The 18,679-nt window shown below is 41.9% G+C and overlaps 2 protein-coding genes across 7 annotated transcripts; one reads left to right on the top strand and one right to left on the bottom strand.

Annotated features, from left to right (window-relative positions):
• Positions 1-2,247: 2,247 nt before the first annotated feature.
• LOC121690007 (SH3 domain and tetratricopeptide repeat-containing protein 1) lies at positions 2,248-15,043 on the top strand. Of its 3 annotated transcripts, none has more exons than XM_042070291.1 (17): positions 2,248-2,869; positions 3,216-3,287; positions 4,251-4,381; positions 5,008-5,113; positions 5,308-5,451; positions 5,638-5,836; positions 6,044-6,120; positions 6,605-6,800; positions 7,085-7,215; positions 8,282-8,317; positions 8,435-10,135; positions 10,549-10,729; positions 11,152-11,302; positions 11,522-11,644; positions 12,309-12,459; positions 13,582-13,778; positions 14,066-15,043. In XM_042070291.1, the coding sequence occupies exons 1-17, from the start codon at positions 2,704-2,706 to the stop codon at positions 14,345-14,347; spliced, it is 4,044 nt and encodes a 1,347-aa protein (XP_041926225.1). In that variant the 5' UTR covers positions 2,248-2,703; the 3' UTR covers positions 14,348-15,043. The 3 variants fall into 3 exon arrangements, with proteins under 3 accessions (XP_041926225.1, XP_041926223.1, XP_041926226.1); XM_042070289.1 differs by having other exon boundaries at positions 2,249-2,869; positions 8,432-10,135; XM_042070292.1 differs by lacking the exons at positions 2,248-2,869; positions 3,216-3,287 and having other exon boundaries at positions 4,258-4,381; positions 4,714-5,113; positions 8,432-10,135.
• A 250-nt stretch (positions 15,044-15,293) lies between these two features.
• On the bottom strand, positions 15,294-18,282 carry LOC121690015 (gametocyte-specific factor 1-like). Of its 4 annotated transcripts, none has more exons than XM_042070317.1 (7): positions 17,914-18,282; positions 17,309-17,401; positions 17,072-17,175; positions 16,690-16,810; positions 16,498-16,584; positions 16,324-16,384; positions 15,294-15,869 (listed from the first exon to the last, which is right to left on the bottom strand). In XM_042070317.1, the coding sequence occupies exons 2-7, from the start codon at positions 17,394-17,396 to the stop codon at positions 15,806-15,808; spliced, it is 525 nt and encodes a 174-aa protein (XP_041926251.1). In that variant the 5' UTR covers positions 17,397-17,401; positions 17,914-18,282; the 3' UTR covers positions 15,294-15,805. The 4 variants fall into 4 exon arrangements, with proteins under 4 accessions (XP_041926251.1, XP_041926252.1, XP_041926249.1 ...); XM_042070318.1 differs by having other exon boundaries at positions 17,315-17,401; positions 17,914-18,275; XM_042070315.1 differs by lacking the exon at positions 17,914-18,282 and adding an exon at positions 17,805-17,844.
• Positions 18,283-18,679: the final 397 nt, after the last annotated feature.

Below are 18,679 nucleotides of genomic sequence, written 5' to 3'. Positions count from 1 at the left end.
TTGAGGGGGCTTCCAAGCAATGCATGTTGGGCTTGATTTTGACAGAATGGAACTTTTTCTTTGGGCAAAAGTTCGTGATAGCCTACACAACCCAAATGCATTGCTTTCAAGGCACCCGCCCATTAATTAAAGGGGATTACGTCCAAATGTTTATCCCGAGACGAACGCTCACACCTGTGCACTTGACAGAGGTGCATGACGATGTTTATTCTACAGGCTATTTTAATGTCATATTTTGGGTGTTGTATGTGGTGCACTTTGGCAGAAGAGACGTTCTCCTTACACGGTCTTTAAACATCAAAATACTCAGAATGCCGTGACGTGAGTCATTACAATTGGCCTTCCTTTTCATTCTCAAAGTAGGTTAAAATTGCATGTTCATCAGCCCGATTTTCAAAATCTCTCAGGGGAGAAACCCCCGGACAAAAAGGTCTCTAACTTCTGGGCTCTAGCCCAGAATGTTTTAAATAGCTAGCGACGCCCCTGTGCGTACCCCTGGGGGTACGTGAAGGCACTCCAGGGGGTAGGCCTACGTGAGATTTTAACCCTTAAAAAACACACCCTGTTACATTGCTCCGCAACTGTTCATCGCAGCGAGATGACACCTTTATTGCGTGACAGAGCAGAAGTGGGGCTCATCATCATGAAATTAAATTGCACCATATTAGGCTTTACTTCTCTGCGTTCTCCTGCGCACCCATTACTCTCGTTTGAATTACTCGCGAACCCGTAAACGCATAGATAGGCCTATGGCAAGCATATCAGATGAAAGAGGAGACACAGGGCTATCCATTGATAGCAAGTATGTTGATCCTTCTGGCTTAAAACCAGACGAAGTGACTACAAAATAATAACTTCATGTACAAAAACCAATGCTGCACACCCCTTACTCTCGTTTGAATGACTTGACCTGTGTCGGATAGATAGCCTAGCTATGCCACGCATGTCAGATGAAAGAGGAGACACGGAGCTATTGATACCAAGTACATCCTTCTGGGTTATAAAACAGACGAAATGACAGCAAATAATAACTTCATATAGCTCGACTTACCTCACGTTTTTTTTTCTGTTTTTGTAGCAAAGCATGTTTATAATCCAACGCTATTGTGTGTTTCTCTTTGGCACAGAATGTTCGTTTTGAGATCCTACCAAATTCCTGGCATCCAATTCAAGGCTCATATTGCATCCCATTTTTTTCGGGAAAGAAACACCTTTTTTGCCTTTACTTTGTTCATGGCAATGCAGTAAGAAGTTGTAGAGAAACATGAGTGCAGATAGGCACACACAGGCTATAACACGTAAACTCGGGTCAAGTCAGGTCAGATCAGTTTTTGTCACAGATATGGAGCGCAGAAAGGTCATTAAATCACTAAATAAAAAATGGCACTTACTTCTGTAAGGCACACACCACATATGTCAGTAAATTGCTCAGCCCTAGAGAATTCCTCCACCATGGCAATGAATGATCTTGCCAGATTCAGGACAGTCTGCCCCACACACACATGAAATGCATGAAGAGCTAGCTTGCTGTGGTGAGATACATATCAAAATAAATATTTTTTTTATAATATGCCTTTTATATTTTAATTTTTTAAAAATCAAAATAAAATCAATGCTAGTACTAATACATGAAATGATGGCAGATCTGGATAGCCTAGATTCTGCTGAAAAAACAAACAAACAATAGGCTATAATATGTGTGTGTGGCACTTACAATGACCAGAATAAATCCTTATAAATAAAAGGTAGTGAAAATGCCCTAAAAACAGCGGTTAAAATATGCATAGATTTAAAAAGTAGATCCATGCCAAAATACCTTAAAAACAATTACTTAAGAAATATGTCAGGAAACCCGCCATCACCTGTCTATCACTGTCAAAACTCAAACGATGGAGTCGTGGTTGAAGTTTATGGATGGAGTCATGGTTCCAAAGTTTAATAAATTAGACACTGATGTCACAGCGCTCTGTTTTAAGTCTTTTTTTTTCTCAACTAAAAATGCTTTGCGCTGGTTAGAAGGTTCTTGGCTGAAAAAATATTTCACAGGGGGTACATCACTGAAAAAAGGTTGAGAACCACTGCTCTAAAAAATACAATGTTTGCCACATTTATAAGCATGAGTGATTTTATTCATAGATTAGGCCTACACAACTGAATAGCGTACTTTATACTCTGGACTTGGAAAGGGATAGCCTAAGTTCTGTTTTTGGAGAAACTTAATGGAAAAAAAACTTGAGAGGAAGGCACTTAGATGTGTCTGACTGTCATGCCCTACGGTACACTGACACATCAACTTGGCATTACGCCTGGTCCTGCATGTCCAGAAAACGGCTAGGTGCCCTTTTCTGTTAAGCAAACGAATTTGGAGGAAAATGCATGCAGGCTACTTTAACTGGTTAATGATCACTGACTGAGCAAATAACTGTTATGAAAGTCTCTAAACAACAGAGTCAACCGTGCCAATTAAAGTTGAATTGTTGACTGCTGCGATACGTCTGGGAAGCTGTAACTGAATTGTGCGCTTTAGTTTCACCACTAACCCAGTCATGGTCGTTTCGTCTGCGAACTGCGCACCATGAAGACATCCGCAACTTGTGCAAACCTCACTGTTTCTACCTAGTTTATGAATCGTTTAGGGTGTGAAGAGCGCGTGATGGGGACACGCTTGCCCACGCCTCAGTAACGCTTTCATTCTTAACAAAGATGTCAACAGCTGTACATCGAAATTCCATTGCTCAAGTCGGGAACGGGGTAGAATATGAAACTGCTCGAACAGGTCGAAGACTTCGTCGTGAACTATCTGCAGCAGAGATATATTCGGACCATGACCTGGATTTAAACAAGGACTCCCACGGCACCAGGGACATGGGTAGGTTCAAAGGGACTTATTGTCGTTCGTGCAGTCATTATAAATCCTTTAAAGCCTACTTATGAATTATTATGTATGTAGGTATGAACTGAAGTCAGTTAGGCTATCAGAAAATATGTGTGGTTCTGAAGTTATCATTTATTCTAATAGACAAAATAATAGAACTAATCTAATTAGGCCTCTAGCACTGTATAAATTGTATAATCTCAAAATAATCAACATTGTTTACATAGCACACTTGATCAGTGCCAGTCTTTACTAGAAGGCTATGCATAGCTACTCATGGAGATAAAGTGATAGCCTATATTGAATCCAAGTGGCAAAGCCTGTGGTGTCTTCATTTCAGAGCAAAAGTCTTCAAAAGGCACTGGAAGCATCAAACGCCAGTGCTCAACTTCTGATGACAACATACCCACTGGTAATTCCATTATCATTACCATAACCATATGTCTGTTATGGCCTGTACATTGCGGTTTTAAATGGGAATACATGTATGTGTTTTATGTAAATAGAGAAAGCCTATTATGTGTGTGCCTAACTCTATGAGTGACTGTAGGGTTACGGCAAATTTCTGTCACATAGCCTGTATGTATTTAGACAAGCTGTCTAGTAAGTGCAAAAAGAATACTTTTGTAAGAATACATTTGTTACTGTTTCCCCTTCTGCTGGTAAAAGCAACATTTCCTTACTTCTGACATTCCTTTAAGGAACATTATGATGTTCAGGCCACTATTTACAGGTTCAGGTTCCACCACTTCTGTGCAGCGTTTCCATCATAAACACACCAGTGCTATTATGCCTGCTTTGGGTCTCCTGAGGTTAATGATCACACCCAGACAGAAAACAGACCATAGTTGAACAAGACTATACCTTGGACCTGAAGACTTTTGGGTCATTCATTAATTCTTAAGTTTAGTAAGAGTCGCATCAGACCATACACAAAAGAGCTTTATATGAATACAACTCAGGTTACTACTATAGGGTATAAATGTTGTCTGTACTTTTTGACCACTCTGGTCTTCAATGTATTCCCAAGAGGAATGTGAACTGTTTTTATAGTGTCATGAAGTTCCTGAGATTACTTTATTGATGTCAGTGTAGGTCCCTAAAATGCCTTACTGTAGTTAAAACATTAGTCAGCAGTGAAGAAGCAAACATAGGCCTACAGTGTTTTTGCTTATTGAACACATCTCTATGATGGATTGTGTATGTGCCACCTAGATTTCTAGTTCCGGAATTGGGTGAGCTGACTTATAAAAGCAGATGAAGGGCCACTGCTAACTGTTAGTTAGGGCATTTATAGTTAGAGGGCATTTATTCTCAGTTGGTGGCTTTTTGGGGAGATATGTGTCCATTTGATCGCTGCCATTTCCTGTTGCAGTGCTGTCTTTGCAGCTGGCTATGGTGCAAGGGCCGGACAGGCTTCCTGACAGCGAGTGGGCACAGGATGTGCTGAGAGGGAAGCTCCGTCTGCTGGAAGCTGACCCCGGGAAGGTCACGACCCTGCTCTCAGTAAGGCTCATCCAACACATAAAACTACACCATACAACACATTAAGAAAGCCATTAATGGAAGCACACACATTTACTTTCCAATTGTTCATCACTCATGATGAAAGAATCACTACACATTACAATCTAGCAACAGTCTTCTATGTCGACTGTATCTCATTAGGAAAAATATATTGTTTTTTCAGATTTATGCATGGATTTAAATGTAATTAAGTGGTTGTCTATTAAGGAGAACTTTACTTACTTAAGGAGACAAATGAAGGGTTGGGAAGGAGTGGGGGGGTGTTCAGGTGATATTTAAACAAATAATGTGTTTTGTAATGTGATTTTAAGGACTTTTGTGGTAAGCCATAGAGGGGCAAGATATGCATCAGTTAAAATCTGAAATGTCATTGATATGTTGCTGACTCTAAGAAGACCAAACTGCTGACCAAATGGAAGAACCTCAAATAGAATCAGGCAAAAACATTTTCCTTCCTACACGTTACACTTAGTGGATCAAAGATGTTTTGACAGCTCACAATTCATTTGCCCATTATTTAGAAAATGAAAACATTTCAAGAGCCAGAGTAACCAAATGTGAGTTTTTGTCTCTGTACACAATTCTGTCTTTCATCTTTCTGTTAGGAACTCTCCGCCCATCTGTTAACTATAAACAGTGACGAGAACATCATAAATGTCACCTTCAAAACCTTTGAGGAAATCTGGAAGTTCAACACATATTACAAAATGGGTTTGTGATCCAATACTATACTATGAAATACTAATATTATAGTCTATAATATGGTTGCTCAGGCAAAATGTTACCTAACCTGATGCTAATTTTAGTTATTCGTAGTTATTGACACACATTAATCAGTGGAAACATGTAAGGTTTTGCATCTAAAGTTCCTTCGCTTTTAATTTTGTACACCCCCGACACTCCAGGATTCCTGGGTCAGTGCATGGAGATTTTGCTGCTGGACCAGAACTTCTGGCTGAACTCGCTGGACCAAGAGGATGCTGGGATAGAAATTTCCATCAAAGAGGAGACCATGAATCTCATGTACAGAGGCATCCTCATGCAAGAAGGTATGTTCATCATCGATTAGCAAAGATCCTCTCACTAAGCCGCAATGTACATTATTTTCAAAATTCCCTCTGTATTTTCATAATTTGTCAGTATTTGCAATATGTTCAGTGTAGCATTTCCATATTCTTTCTAACGCAATCATGTCGGTAACAAAGTATATTGATGTTTTCATGCGTGTCCATTAGGATCTTTCTTTGCATCGTGCACTTCCAACCAAATGTTTGACAGCTCAACGTCAGGAAGTGACCTTTATTTGGAGAAAGGCGACATCGCCCTTTTTGAGCCACCTTTTCTGGGCTCAGGGTGGACAGTGCTGTCTTTGGCAGACGGGTCTCGTGGAACCAAACCTAAACCAGCCCTGGAGCCAGTTATCCCTTTCTATGAGTGAGTAAGGAGGGAAAGATTAACGCACAAAGGGCCTCTGCACTGCAATGTTTACATAAGGGCCTTACCCTACGTTTTTTTAATCTCACCATTGCCTTAAAGATACAGCCTGTTATTTTAAAACAATGAGGGGTGTCTCTGGCCATTGAATGCAAACTACTGTATTTATTTTGCCAGAATCAAATGGTATTTGATATATTTTTACAGGTGGTTTCTAAAGTCATGTCCTGAAGGTACCATAGTTGGCAATGGAAAAGTAACTCACAGTTTCCCTTATCAGCTTGGTAAGACTGAGCCATATCCAAATTATGTGTGCATACATACTCTTACCCAGTACTCTGTCTTTGTATTTCCTTATAATACACCACATATTAAACATTTCTATTACATTACAAATATTCTATAAACATATAATTTATGTGTGAACATTGTTCAAAATGTGAAATGTAATTTTGTAAAAATGGGTTGACAATGCATAAAAATAGGTGCAATTCCAAAATGGCTAATGCTATAATTTTGCTCAAACACTTCAATTAAAGCTGAAAGTCCACACTTCAAGCACACCTTGATTGACACACTTAAATGAGGCAAAATGATGAAATTTGTTTTACTGTCCAAACACTTATGGACCTGACACACAAATGAAAATATGTGTGTTATATACAGAGATGCCAAGGAGTATTTCTACTTCAGACAGTAAAGGTGTATTGTCTTACCTTTCAGAATAACCTCACGCCACTCAAGACTAAACACTCTGGTCCCTCTCAGCCACAGGTGCCTGTGTGGCCACAGGAGATCATGACGCCAACGCTCCAGACGAGCTGAGCTTTGAGGCGGGGGATCACATCACTGTGGTGGGGCTGCTGGCGTCCTGCTACCAGTGGTTCCTAGGGAGGAGGGAGACCAATGGAGATGTTGGACTGGTGCAGATACATCTGGTCAAACCCACAGATACTCTTTGTGAGTAAGTATGTAAGCAGTACACTTACCGTATATAAAGATGGATACAAAGTTCCTCTTAAATGCTTGTCATCTGAATCTTTGTTCTTGAAACACTATGGCAATCCACATATTATATTACCTGTTGAACAACCAATTATTTACCATCACTCTGACTTCATACACCTTCCGTTTTTTATAGGGCACTGTAAAATACTGAATGTCTCGTAGTTAATTGGCATTGAATACCGTCTGATATTGAATAACTGTTTTTTTTTTTTTTTTAATTACTTAATTTACTCTCTATAGGTCAACAGATCTGTTTCTAAGCACAGAAGACAGGTTGTTCCTCAAACTGGAACAGGACAAAATTAAGGAGGAGACAATTAACTTGTTGAAAAAGACATCCCAGAGTGATGTTGGGACTGTCTACCAACTTGGTAAGAATTGGGCAAATTCCCGAAGTCTTGTAATGAAATGTCTTGTTATTTAACAGAGCAGAAGAATAAGCCTCAAAGCTTCAAGGACTGATACAGCAGTTCAAAAGAACCCCTATTTTAACTGACAAATGATATCCAACTTGTTCCATTATCATTCAATTTAAAATACATTTAAATTAGAAATTAAAATTAGTTTTTTTCTTAATTACATTCAGAAACCATTTTGTGACTTGATCTAGTTACAAAGCTTAAAAGGGCCAAGTACAGACAAAGAACAATGATCTCTTCCTTAATTATTAAACATGACATTATGATTCATAAGCTACAGCTGACACTGACCTGGACTGAACTATGTGAACAGAGACAGAGAGGACACTAACACAAAGTCAACAATGAATGGCCCAATCTAAACCCTACAGACAGTTTCGATGTTGCCTGAACTTCCTCAGTTCTGAGGACACTATTCTAAGGACACTAGCCTGAGAGAGTGAAGAGAAGGCCTGTGGTAGCCTAGAAATCTAGACGCGCCCCTAGCGGCAGCAAATTACATTTGCTGCCAGGGCTAGTCTAGCAACTCTCTGTTTGCTTGTGGGCTCCAGAAATCGAAACTTAATCAGGCCAATGAAATCGTGTATAGAGTCGTTAGGTGGGCTTAACATAATGATTGATGGCAACGGTTTGGCTTGAATTCCCTGCTACTTGAAAACAAATAAGATGGATGTTGCTGCTGGCGAACAGTGTGACACGAGTTAAGCTTTTATTAAGTTGGCAAACGTTTGAACTAGCCAACTAGCTCCGCTGGTGGGAAACGTATGGGACTCATAGCGCTGCCGCTGTCCTATTGCGTGCAGAGGGAATTTGAAAGACAACTGATTATCCCGCCCCTCGGACTGAGCACTGCGAACGGTGAGTGCCCAGACCCTACATTTTAATGTGGGTCTGGCTCGTCAGGCTAGGCCTGTGGCCCATTCAGCTGAAATCTAATCTACTGCTTGTGTCTGACACATTACAACATTGAATTTTGCCCTATTATAATTGATAATGTTACATGTTTTATTTATACCAGATTTGATCAGTGACTCCCTTCCTATTTCAAGCAAAAGTAAGTAATTTTGTAAGTAACCTCTTGAGCTATATAGTATGTATGTATAGATTCATATACAACTGATGGAAAGCAGATAAACAGTCAGAAAAATACCTGAATGTTATGTTTTAGCAGTTCACCGATCAGAAGATGGAGATGTGAACGCCAACACAGAAGTGGAACTGAAAAATAAAATTGTGGATTATCTGCACAATCTGGCAAAGTCTGATGGAATGGTGTCGTCTTCAAACAAGCCTGAAGGAACTGACGTGTCCTCAGACAAGGTGGTGGACAGCAAGGACATGCCAACCTTCACTGTCTGCTCTGAAGCAGAGGGCGCCAGTACCGACGGGTACCACTCCCTCCTGTCTTTCCTGGGCGGCCGCGATTTCCGTGAGGAGCTACGGTCCCTGTACACCTCTTACCCAGAATTCCTCATGTTGTGCTTCCACGGTCACGCCGACGAGGAGGAGCTGGTGGCTTACCTGGGCGTTGCCAGGGAAACGGCCAGGAAGAAGCGGCAGTCGTGGGCTCAGAGCCGGATCTGCTTCCTGCTGGGCCAGATGTGCGCCAGCCGCTCCAAGTTCTCCCAGGCTCGGGTCTACTACGAGGAGGCCCTGAGCGTCCCCATGGACTCCTTCTCGGACATGCCCATGTTGTCTGCGCTCTACACCAACCTGGCGCTCATTTACCTGACGCAGAAGAACACGGAGAAGTACTTTGCCCTGTCGGAGCGCCTGGCCGCGCTGTTGATGGGCGTGCCCGACGCCATCTCGGGCACAGAGGATCCCGAGGTGCTCAAGTTCCTCCTGAAAAAGGCCATCTTGTCCGGCAACAAGCCTGCCGAGGCACGGAGCTGTTTCCTGATGGCCAAGCTCCACCTGAAGCTCGGAGAGGCCGCGAGCGCCGTGGCCTTCCTGGAGAGGTTTCAGATCCTCTCCGGTCAGCTCTCGGGAGTCCGCCAGGGGATCCGTAGCCACGGCTACCTGCTGCTAGGGAGACTGTACAGCGACTTAAGCTTGCCCCACCTGGCGGTCAGCTCGGCGCACCAAGCCTCGCTGCAGACGTCCACCACGCTCTCGGACTGCCTGTGCAGCATCTCCCTGCTGCTGGAGAACACGCCCCAGCTCTATGGCGTCACTGTCCCCGCACAGGTTGTCCCCTACCTGACCAGAGCAGTTCACCTGGCTCACGAAGGCTCAGAGCTTCCCTTGGCTCACGTCCATGCACTCTGCCTCTCGCAGCTGTTCCACCAGCACGGCCTGCCCGACCGCGCCGTGGGCTACATGCGGGCGTTCCTCCTGGGCTTGGGCGCGTCGTCCGGGATGAGCCAGGGCGACGCCGCGGACGCGCTGGTCTGGCTGGCCTGGCTGTACGTGTGCAGCGGGCGGCCCCACGTGGCCCTGGACGTGCTGGACGCGGTGCTGGCCTCTCTGCCCGAGCACTGCACCACGCAGCAGGAGGGCGTGGTGTACAACATGCGGGCCATCGCCCTGCGGCGCACCGGCAACCTCCGGCACGCCGCCGAGAGCTACCGGGCGGCGGTGGAGGTGTGCGAGGAGTTCGAGGACCGGCACAACTGGGCCGTGGCGCTGGCCAACCTGGGCCTCCTCTGCCTGAGGGCCAAAGCCAGGGGCCTGGCCGAGGAGCACCTGGTCCAGGCGGTAGAGCTCTTCTCGGAGCTGGAGGAGGACGAGCTGGATGGCCACGAGCTGAGCTTCATCACCGTGCTGCTGGAGCTGGGCCAGCATTACGTCTCCCAGGGTTACCACGAGAGAGGGAAGATCTACTACGAGTGGAGCCTGCTGCTCGCCATCCACTCAGGACAATCAGAGAGTAAGTGGTGCAGGGTTCTGAAATCATGTTCTGTTTGTCCACTAGAACTTTAAATTCCTCAGGATAAAGGTATCTATGTATTTAGCTCTATCAATCTCTATATAGTGTGCGCCTAATGACTAATCTCAGATCTAGCATAATCTTCAACATTCAATTATTAATGAATGAGAAATTAACTCAATTAAAAGTTACATTAACTAGAAATATTTAGCTTTTTTTTCTCTACCTATTTACTAACTACCTTCAGTAATTAAATTCAATTAAATAAATTCAATGTAAAAAAATATATAAGTTCTTGAATGCCACTCAGGAATTCACAGAATGCTACAGTTCATCAAAGGGACTAATTCAACTGACCAGAGTAGAATACTACACCATTTGGAATGCCTTATTGTCTTCCTCACCTCTTTCAGGTCAGCTCAAGGCCACTCGTCACTTGTGTCACCTGTACGGTCAGGTATGTCCAAATGAGGCCCAGTGCATCATCTACAATGAACACCAACTGGCTCTAGTGCACCACATGGGGGATCGCAGCGTGGAGGCAGACATTTTGGAGACCATCAGTCAACTGTACCTAGGGCTGGGCACAGAAAAGTGAGCTTTTGTCAACGTTACATTACACTACAATTTTAGCAATATAGCATCCAACTGATTTGTATTATAGTTTCTAACAATTACTAAAGCCTGTTTACCATCCTTTTCTACATAATACAATACAGTATATGATGATTCTAATCTACAGCAAACTCTATTCTGACATGTGTAGACTTTCATATGCTATAAGGATGTATGATGTCTTATAAAATGTTTATATCCTGCATGTACATTAATATCAGATGCTGCTGTCTTTGTTTGGAATGTAATGATGTGTGAAAAAGAATATCCTTATAGGACAATAAAAGACTCTATACTATACTAACACAACATTAGTTAGCAAGCACATTTATCTTCTTCCCATTGAGTTATTACTGAATGTATTATAAGTGCCTCAGTCTTAGAATTTGTTTGTGCTGTAGGGCCAACAGGTCAGCACTGGAGCACACCAAGCAGAGCCTGGGCATCTTCATAGACCTGGGCATGAGGAGGAAGGAGGCCAGAGCCTGGCTGCAGGCTGGGAAGATCTATCACATCCTGAGGCAGACAGAACTAGTGGAGCTCCACGTGCAGGTACCCTGAGAAAACCGCCATGGCAAACAAACCCAGTCAAATCGACATATTTGTGTCAGTTTGGTTAAAGTTGTGTCAAAGACTGCTGAAGTCTGATGAAGAGCTTAAGATGTACCTTATACCTTGGATATTCCTTTGAATTTTTTACGAAAGACACAATACGTTGCATTTCGGAGGATAAATAAGAGGGGGTTCAAATGACCCGATTGTGACTCACAGGTGGCACAGGACGTGGGACTGAGCACGGGAGACACTCAGTTCATCCTGGAGCTGCTGGAGGCTGCGGGCGACATCTTCTTCAACAGCACAGCGGAGAGAGACAAGGCCGTCTGCTTCTACAGGGTAGGGAACGCTTTCCATTTCACTCATAAGCCACACTAGTACAGCCCATTCTTTGTACAGGATTATTACCCTGGCTGCAAGTTACATTTGCTGCCACTAGGGTGCGTCTAGGTTTCAGGATTATTATTCATTCATTCACGCTAGAAAAGTTGATAGTGGGCGCACTAAAGCACCGCTCCCTCGCACACCTCACATAAGCCTATACAGCTCTGGAAAAAAATTAAGAGACCACTGTATATTTTCCTGATGTCATCCTATAGTTACTGAGTGACAATCGAATGAGTTGACGGTCATCAACCGTAGGATGACATCAGAAAAATATGCAGTGGTCTCTTAATTTTTTCCTGAGCTGTATATGGTAATAATAATATAATATGATATGGAGAGAAGTGTGGCTGACCAATTTTCTATTGAAAGATACAAAAGAGCGGACAAATTGTCTATCTTCAGTCTCATAGCCTTTACAAATGGTCATGTGATTTCATGTGATTTGTATTTGCTGTGACCTCACCGTTCAAGATTTTAACACTTATTGCAGTTGCCTTGTAAATGTTTATTTCTTTACAGCACCATGAGAGTTTTTATGTACAATGTGAACAGTAACTTGAAACTAATGGCCCACTTATCTCTATGTGTCTGTGCGCTTGTGCGTGTGCGTAATCAGGATCGTGCCCTCCCCATCGCTGTGAAGACAGGCAGTGTGTACTCCCAGCTGAGGTTGTGTAATAAACTGGCCGAGCTCTTACTAAAGATGCGAGTGTGCGAGGAGGCTGTGGAGTTCGCCCAGACTGCACTGGATCTCAGTATTTCACTCGGTATGATGGCTGGCGCACACACACACTCATCTGACATGTTCTATGGCCAGAATTATGAAGCTAACCCCTATTGACCACTAGATGTCACATGGTATTACTATACTGGATTGAGTTTAGAGCTATTTACAGTTTTTCTCAGTCGCTTTGGTGCTTTTCTCACATCACTATTAACATTTGCACAGAAGTTAGGGCAATTCTCAAAACAATTAGTGCAAACTGCAAAACCTAGTGGATGACCTGCAAAAGCACGTCACTTGCTCAAAATGGATAGTCCATTCCTCAAAAGCAGGTATTCATGTCAATGAAACTGTCAGTGTCATCAAAATGAGAAGTCTTGACACCATCGTTTATGAACAAGATAGTCAAATGGCTTTGTCATGTTTTCATTATGACAGTTCTCTCAGTGTTTTCCAATGCAAAAAAAGGTCAGAACTCGGTGACACTACCTGAACATGCTCAAGACAGCACTATACAGTACTTGTACAGCCATTTGAAAACTACAGTAAAGTTACACATTGCTGTAGTTAGGTGAGTAAGTGAGTACAAGACACTGAATGCATACATTTTTACTGTATGCTCTTTGCAATTCTACAGCACTGTGACAGAATTTGATAACTAGTTCAACAATTTTGTATGTAATGACTCAAGCAATGAAATGAAGACTATTAGTTTTATTGGGAACGACTATTCAGCATTCATAAGTATAGTTAATTTTGACTGACATGACATAAGCAAATGATAATGTTAAAAAACAGCAGAGAATTGTATGAAAGCAACTGATACATGTCCAAAAGTATTTGCAATTTGTTCAGAGGAAGGAGAAATTGCTACTATGATGTGCACAAATGACTAAATGTTGTGGAGGTTGAACTAATAGTTATGAGAATTTTCATTCTGATCTGAAAAAAGCACCAAAGCGACTGAGAAAAACTGTAATATACAACAAGAACAAGAGAGATAGAGAGATACTTTATTGATCCCCAGGGGAAATTCAAGATCTTTATATTGACAGTTTTGATTAACTATGCTTTCTCTATTCTGAGTATTAAGGAATATTTCTCGACTGGGGGTAGCGATTTATTTCATGCATTAATAATCACATGAGAAACATGTTGGCTGCAGGAGATCATCTGAATGAGAGGGTTGCGTTCCATCGTCTGGCCACACTGTACCACTGCCTGGGTCAGTTTGAGATGGCTGAGCACAACTACCTGAAGGCGCTGTCCCTCTGTCCCACTCCACTACAGTATGATGAGGAGACCTTGTACTATGTCAGAGTCTACCAGACCTTAGGGGACATCATCTTTTATGATCTCAAGGTGAGAGGCTGCATGAGCAACAATTGTGATCAAGGTTCCACTGTATTATTCTCCATTGTTTTTAAAGCAAATGCACAAAATCCTATTTTGTTGAATACACAGATGTTTTCAAACGGTTACACTGTACCTAGTCATGGTGAGTCAAGTGAGGAGAACATGTGCGTGCCACACAGCCACATTAGTGTGTAAATGTATTATTTCTGTGTGTATTTATTTATTTGCATGTTCATGTAGGAATAAAACAAACACACAACACATTCCACTTACCAGCCCAATTCTTTCCCCAGGACCCCTTTGATGCTGCTGGATACTACCACCTGGCCTTGGCGGCCGCCATGGATCTGGGCAATAAGAAGGCCCAGCTGAACCTGTGCACCCGTCTGGCCACCATCTACCATAACTTCCTCATGGACCGCGAGCTGTCGCTTTTCTTCTACCAGCGGGCCCGGACATTTGCTTCAGACCTCAACGTACGCCGCATCAACCTGGCACCCGATCAGAACTTTCAGAGCACAGCTCAGTACCGAACAGAGCCCCAGCGCTTAAGCTTGGTTGCCGCTACAGGATAATCGTGCCAATAGTTGGGCCAGTTCACAGTCAGAGACCCAGATCTCACATTGGGCTTTAAAGTTGTTTTTTAAAATGTACCTCCCATTGTGAGTCCCATACAGGTGTGTAAATGACAGGATTCACATTTCTGGCAGAAAAGGCTTTGGTACTTTGTTGCGTTATACAGTTTAATTAAACTCAATCTGGAAATATGCATAACTTGCTATATCTTTTTCTATTATCGTCAAGGTGGTGAATCAAAAGTTGGGTCAAAGATTGAACCAAACTGGGTGGAAATGATTATTATTTAAATTGTTCTCATCAGAAGTGGTTTCCTATGGAAGAGTTGTCATGTTTGTACATTTACCACACTAAATACTTTTGTGGGGATGAGAGCAGACTGACCAGGGGCACGTTTCCCAAAACCATAGTTGCTAACCTGTTAGTAACTTAGTTGTTTGCAATGCAATTTCCCATTGCCAACAAAGTTGCTAACTTAGTAAGCAACTATGGGTTTGGGAAACGCGCCCCATTACTGCAAGGCAGTATTGGTGAAACATGTAAAATGGGGACTGTACAAGTATAACTTTGCCTGACGTGATTGTTTTCCCGAATGCAAATTAAGTAATTTTATTTCTACGAGGTTACAAATTGAGATGTAAAATTAACCATATTTGGGCTGGGAGATTTACTTAATAAAATACACCATTTCAGTACTCAAACAGCATTTCACCTTTATACCATAGTTGTGCAGAAAAGTTTTGTACGACATTAATCTGTAGCCTCCATTTGTATGCACCAATCCACTGGTCTCTAAGCACATCTACAGCTAACTACAATTTAACGAAATAATTTAATCACCATGATGTCTGGCGACCAAATTCAGAGGTCTTATTTATTGATACTACTGAGGACCACTGAGTTTATGATTTGCATTCATCCATAAAATATACAATAAGACAAATCTTATCCATTATTGATTTATTCGTTTAGGGAAGGGGTGGTGATGGTGAATACATGGGTTTTAACCATGTGGGCCTGGTATTGAACATTTATACATGGTGCCAACAATCAACAATTCTCCTTAAAAGCCCACAGAAGTCTCTCCATGTTTTAACTAGGCCCATGTGTCATTTTAATCGTTACTTCAAGGAAAAAACACTAAATATCAAGACACCTATTAAAATTAAAACAAAGTTGACATGAACTTTACTTCCTAAACCAAATTTCACAAGTCTCCAAGTTACTTAGGAAAACCAGTGTATTAACCATTCAGAATAAACAAATTGTGCCTGAATATCTTGAAACTCCCCTTGAAAAAGAAGGCTGATAAGATCCAGAGTAGATACATCTGTCACCTTGTGGCCTTTTTTATACTCTAGAGTCAGAAAGCTATAATAAAAGAAAAAGTGGATGATCATGCACCTGTTACTCCAGACCACACCTGCAGGTCTCAATCACAAGACAACATATGTTGATTATTTCCATGGGAGCACGTGTGGGGTGCGAAGTCCAGGAGCCAGATTGTTTGTGACTTCCGGGCTGCAGAAGAGAATATAGGAAGTAGTTATATGGAAGCCTGACTAGCTGCTGGCTACTGCATTTGGACACCTCTACGTCACCCTCCCATCTTTGAAGGAAAAAAAGACTAATGGGTTAAGAATTAGACCATTAGAGATATAAAAGTTGCTAACATCAAGTGACATGCCTTTTAAAATAAAAATAAAGCAGCAGCTAGGTGACAAGTGTTACCGTTAATGGTTTTGATACTACATAGTATAGCAATGCTTGGTGTTACCCAAGTCTAAACCTGCCTTTACAAAAGAAAATTGTGCCTTCAGTTTCTTCCATTAAGCTTGCACATAGAGGCGCTCCACTAAGAACCAAATTAAAATATCAACATTTCATCCTAGCCTGAAAAAAATGTATGTCCCCATGAACCTCACACACCCACAAAAGCCAGGAAGACCCCAGCAAGCTCATGTGGCAAACTGACCTGTGGCTGATCTGAGATGTCACTCCCCACACAAACGGAGACGCAATGGCCGTCTCCACCTCTGTTGGTCAGACATCAACAAATTAGCCAAACGAAGAGACTTGAGAGATATTTTCTTCCAAGACAGAATAACAATGTTAAAAGTCTGAACTCCCACTACAGAATCCGTCTCACCTTTGTCCCAGTCTTCACTGGTGGGAAAAGCAGTTGTATTGACCGGTATTGAGTATTTCTTTTGCACCTCGGAATTACCTCCCAGTTCTGTTGAAGCAAAAAATATACTCTCTGGCAAATAAACATCTGACAAATCCAACCCCCCCCCCACACACACACAGAGTATCATCACACAGCTGAAGGAGACTTTACCGTCAATCACCGATTGCCTATCAACACAGACAGCCATGTGGGCGGATAGCTCATCCTTCAAAATGATGTGCCGCGCATTGTAAGGGCATGTCCTTAACTCGCTCTCCATTTCGGGATGGTTCTATATTAACATGGTTAAGAAGTGGATTACAGGATTTAATGAACTTTATAATTAAACTCTTCACATTCAAGCAGATAAAATGTGTGCTCTTTGCAAGTTTGCTTTAGGTTTACATTCTAATGACAATCACAAAAAGCAGACTGGCATATCCTATCAGTACTTAGACACACAATACAGCCATTTGAAGCTTCCACATTAAAATAATTGAATGTTTGGCATAAATACAACTGTGAATACAACTCGTGAATACAACTGTCCAACCTTTTTGCACTTAAGAATGTGGTAGGGAAAGCGACACTGGCGTATCATGTGGTTGGGGTCATAGGGGCACTTTACTAGCCTATCTGGGTTCCAGATGTCATCCCCTGGAATGAACATGAAAATAAATATTATCCATAAAGGACATATCCCCGGCTCCCTAATAGTGGACTAATGGTTAGAAAAAACACAATCAACAATACATCAAGTGTGGGAATAATCCAAACTAAAACTGTAAAGACTTACCATTAGCCGCCTCCTCCGACTGAGTGCTACTAAAGCTAATGTGGGGTGGCGCTGGGCTGCAAGTTGCTCCAAAACTGGCCATTCTACCTTAAATTCGCCAACATCAAACAAAAGTAAAGTTATAATCTTTTTAATGTCCGAATACTGTGGTAGATAGTCCACTGTAAAGTTGTATCTAGTAATAACTAACCAATACAGCCTCGCCTGTCTCCACAGTTAACAGCACCTTCAATGTTAGCAGTGCGTTAACTTAACCAAGCTGAGACTTTCACGTGTCATAGAAGAGACTCCTCATATTTACTATTAAGTTAGTAGAAGTAACTTGTATATCATGACCTACAGTTAGTTGGTTAGCTTAATACACACCTTTCAGTCACCTCAACAGAATATTTATTTTACCTAAGACACGAAACTAACAAATATATCAGCACTAGGAGAAGCGAAATCCACATGCTTAGGCTGGAGTAAGTTGGCTAACATTAGCCGTTACCTTGCCTTGCACACGCATAAACCATCTTAATTGTCTATGCGAGTCCACTAGTTTATGCCATGCAAAATGCAATTCTGTAATTCTTCGGAGAAGATTAAAATTTACTCACCTAATTAATAAAATGGTCAACGACACCGATCCTATATACCTTTCCTCAGCGTTGCAGGTCTTGAAAGGAAGTCTTTGAAGCATGTACGGAAAATATCGAAGGACAAATACCTCAGCGTTCATGCTTTCCCGTTGCGTATCCCAAACGTTATATAATGTAGTCTCTATTATCTCTAACAATATGCATCCTTGCAACAAGCATCACTAACTATGAAATGGTACTGTAGCTTTTGCTTTCATGGGAAATTTAGTTCTCAGAGAATCTAGGCATCAGAGAAGTCATTTTAAAGCTTAGTACATGCCAAAAGCAATTCTAAACTTCAGTTCTACTATTACTACTTTGGGAAGCACTCTGTGCTAAAAAAAGTGCTATATAAATAAATATACTATATTCCACTTTGTGTGTATTTGGAATAAAAAATAATCCAGAGACAAATGATTTCATATATTCCTCTTTTCTGAAAATGTTCTGTACTATCCACTGTATAAAATATACATTTAAATGCAGCACTAAATAAGGATCCCTTACAGTTGAAAAGCGCAATATACTAAGCTAAATATGCGTCTTTTGTGTCTAAACATACTCCCGACCCAATATAGAGAATAAAGAGGGAATGCACCGACATTAGCCTGTAGAAAGAGAGGGGGGGGGGGGGGGAGGGGGGTAGTGTTCCTACCCGAATAGCAACTTCATATGGCTAAGATCCCAACTCTTTAGCGGGCCTTTAACTTAAACCAGATATAAACCATAATATAAAAATCAACTT

This window comes from Alosa sapidissima, chromosome 18 (genome assembly GCF_018492685.1).
Source record: "Alosa sapidissima isolate fAloSap1 chromosome 18, fAloSap1.pri, whole genome shotgun sequence".
Taxonomy (NCBI): Eukaryota; Metazoa; Chordata; class Actinopteri; order Clupeiformes; family Clupeidae; genus Alosa; species Alosa sapidissima.
Note: the sequence above shows the minus strand (reverse complement) of the source record. Positions and strands in the feature narration are given on the sequence as shown.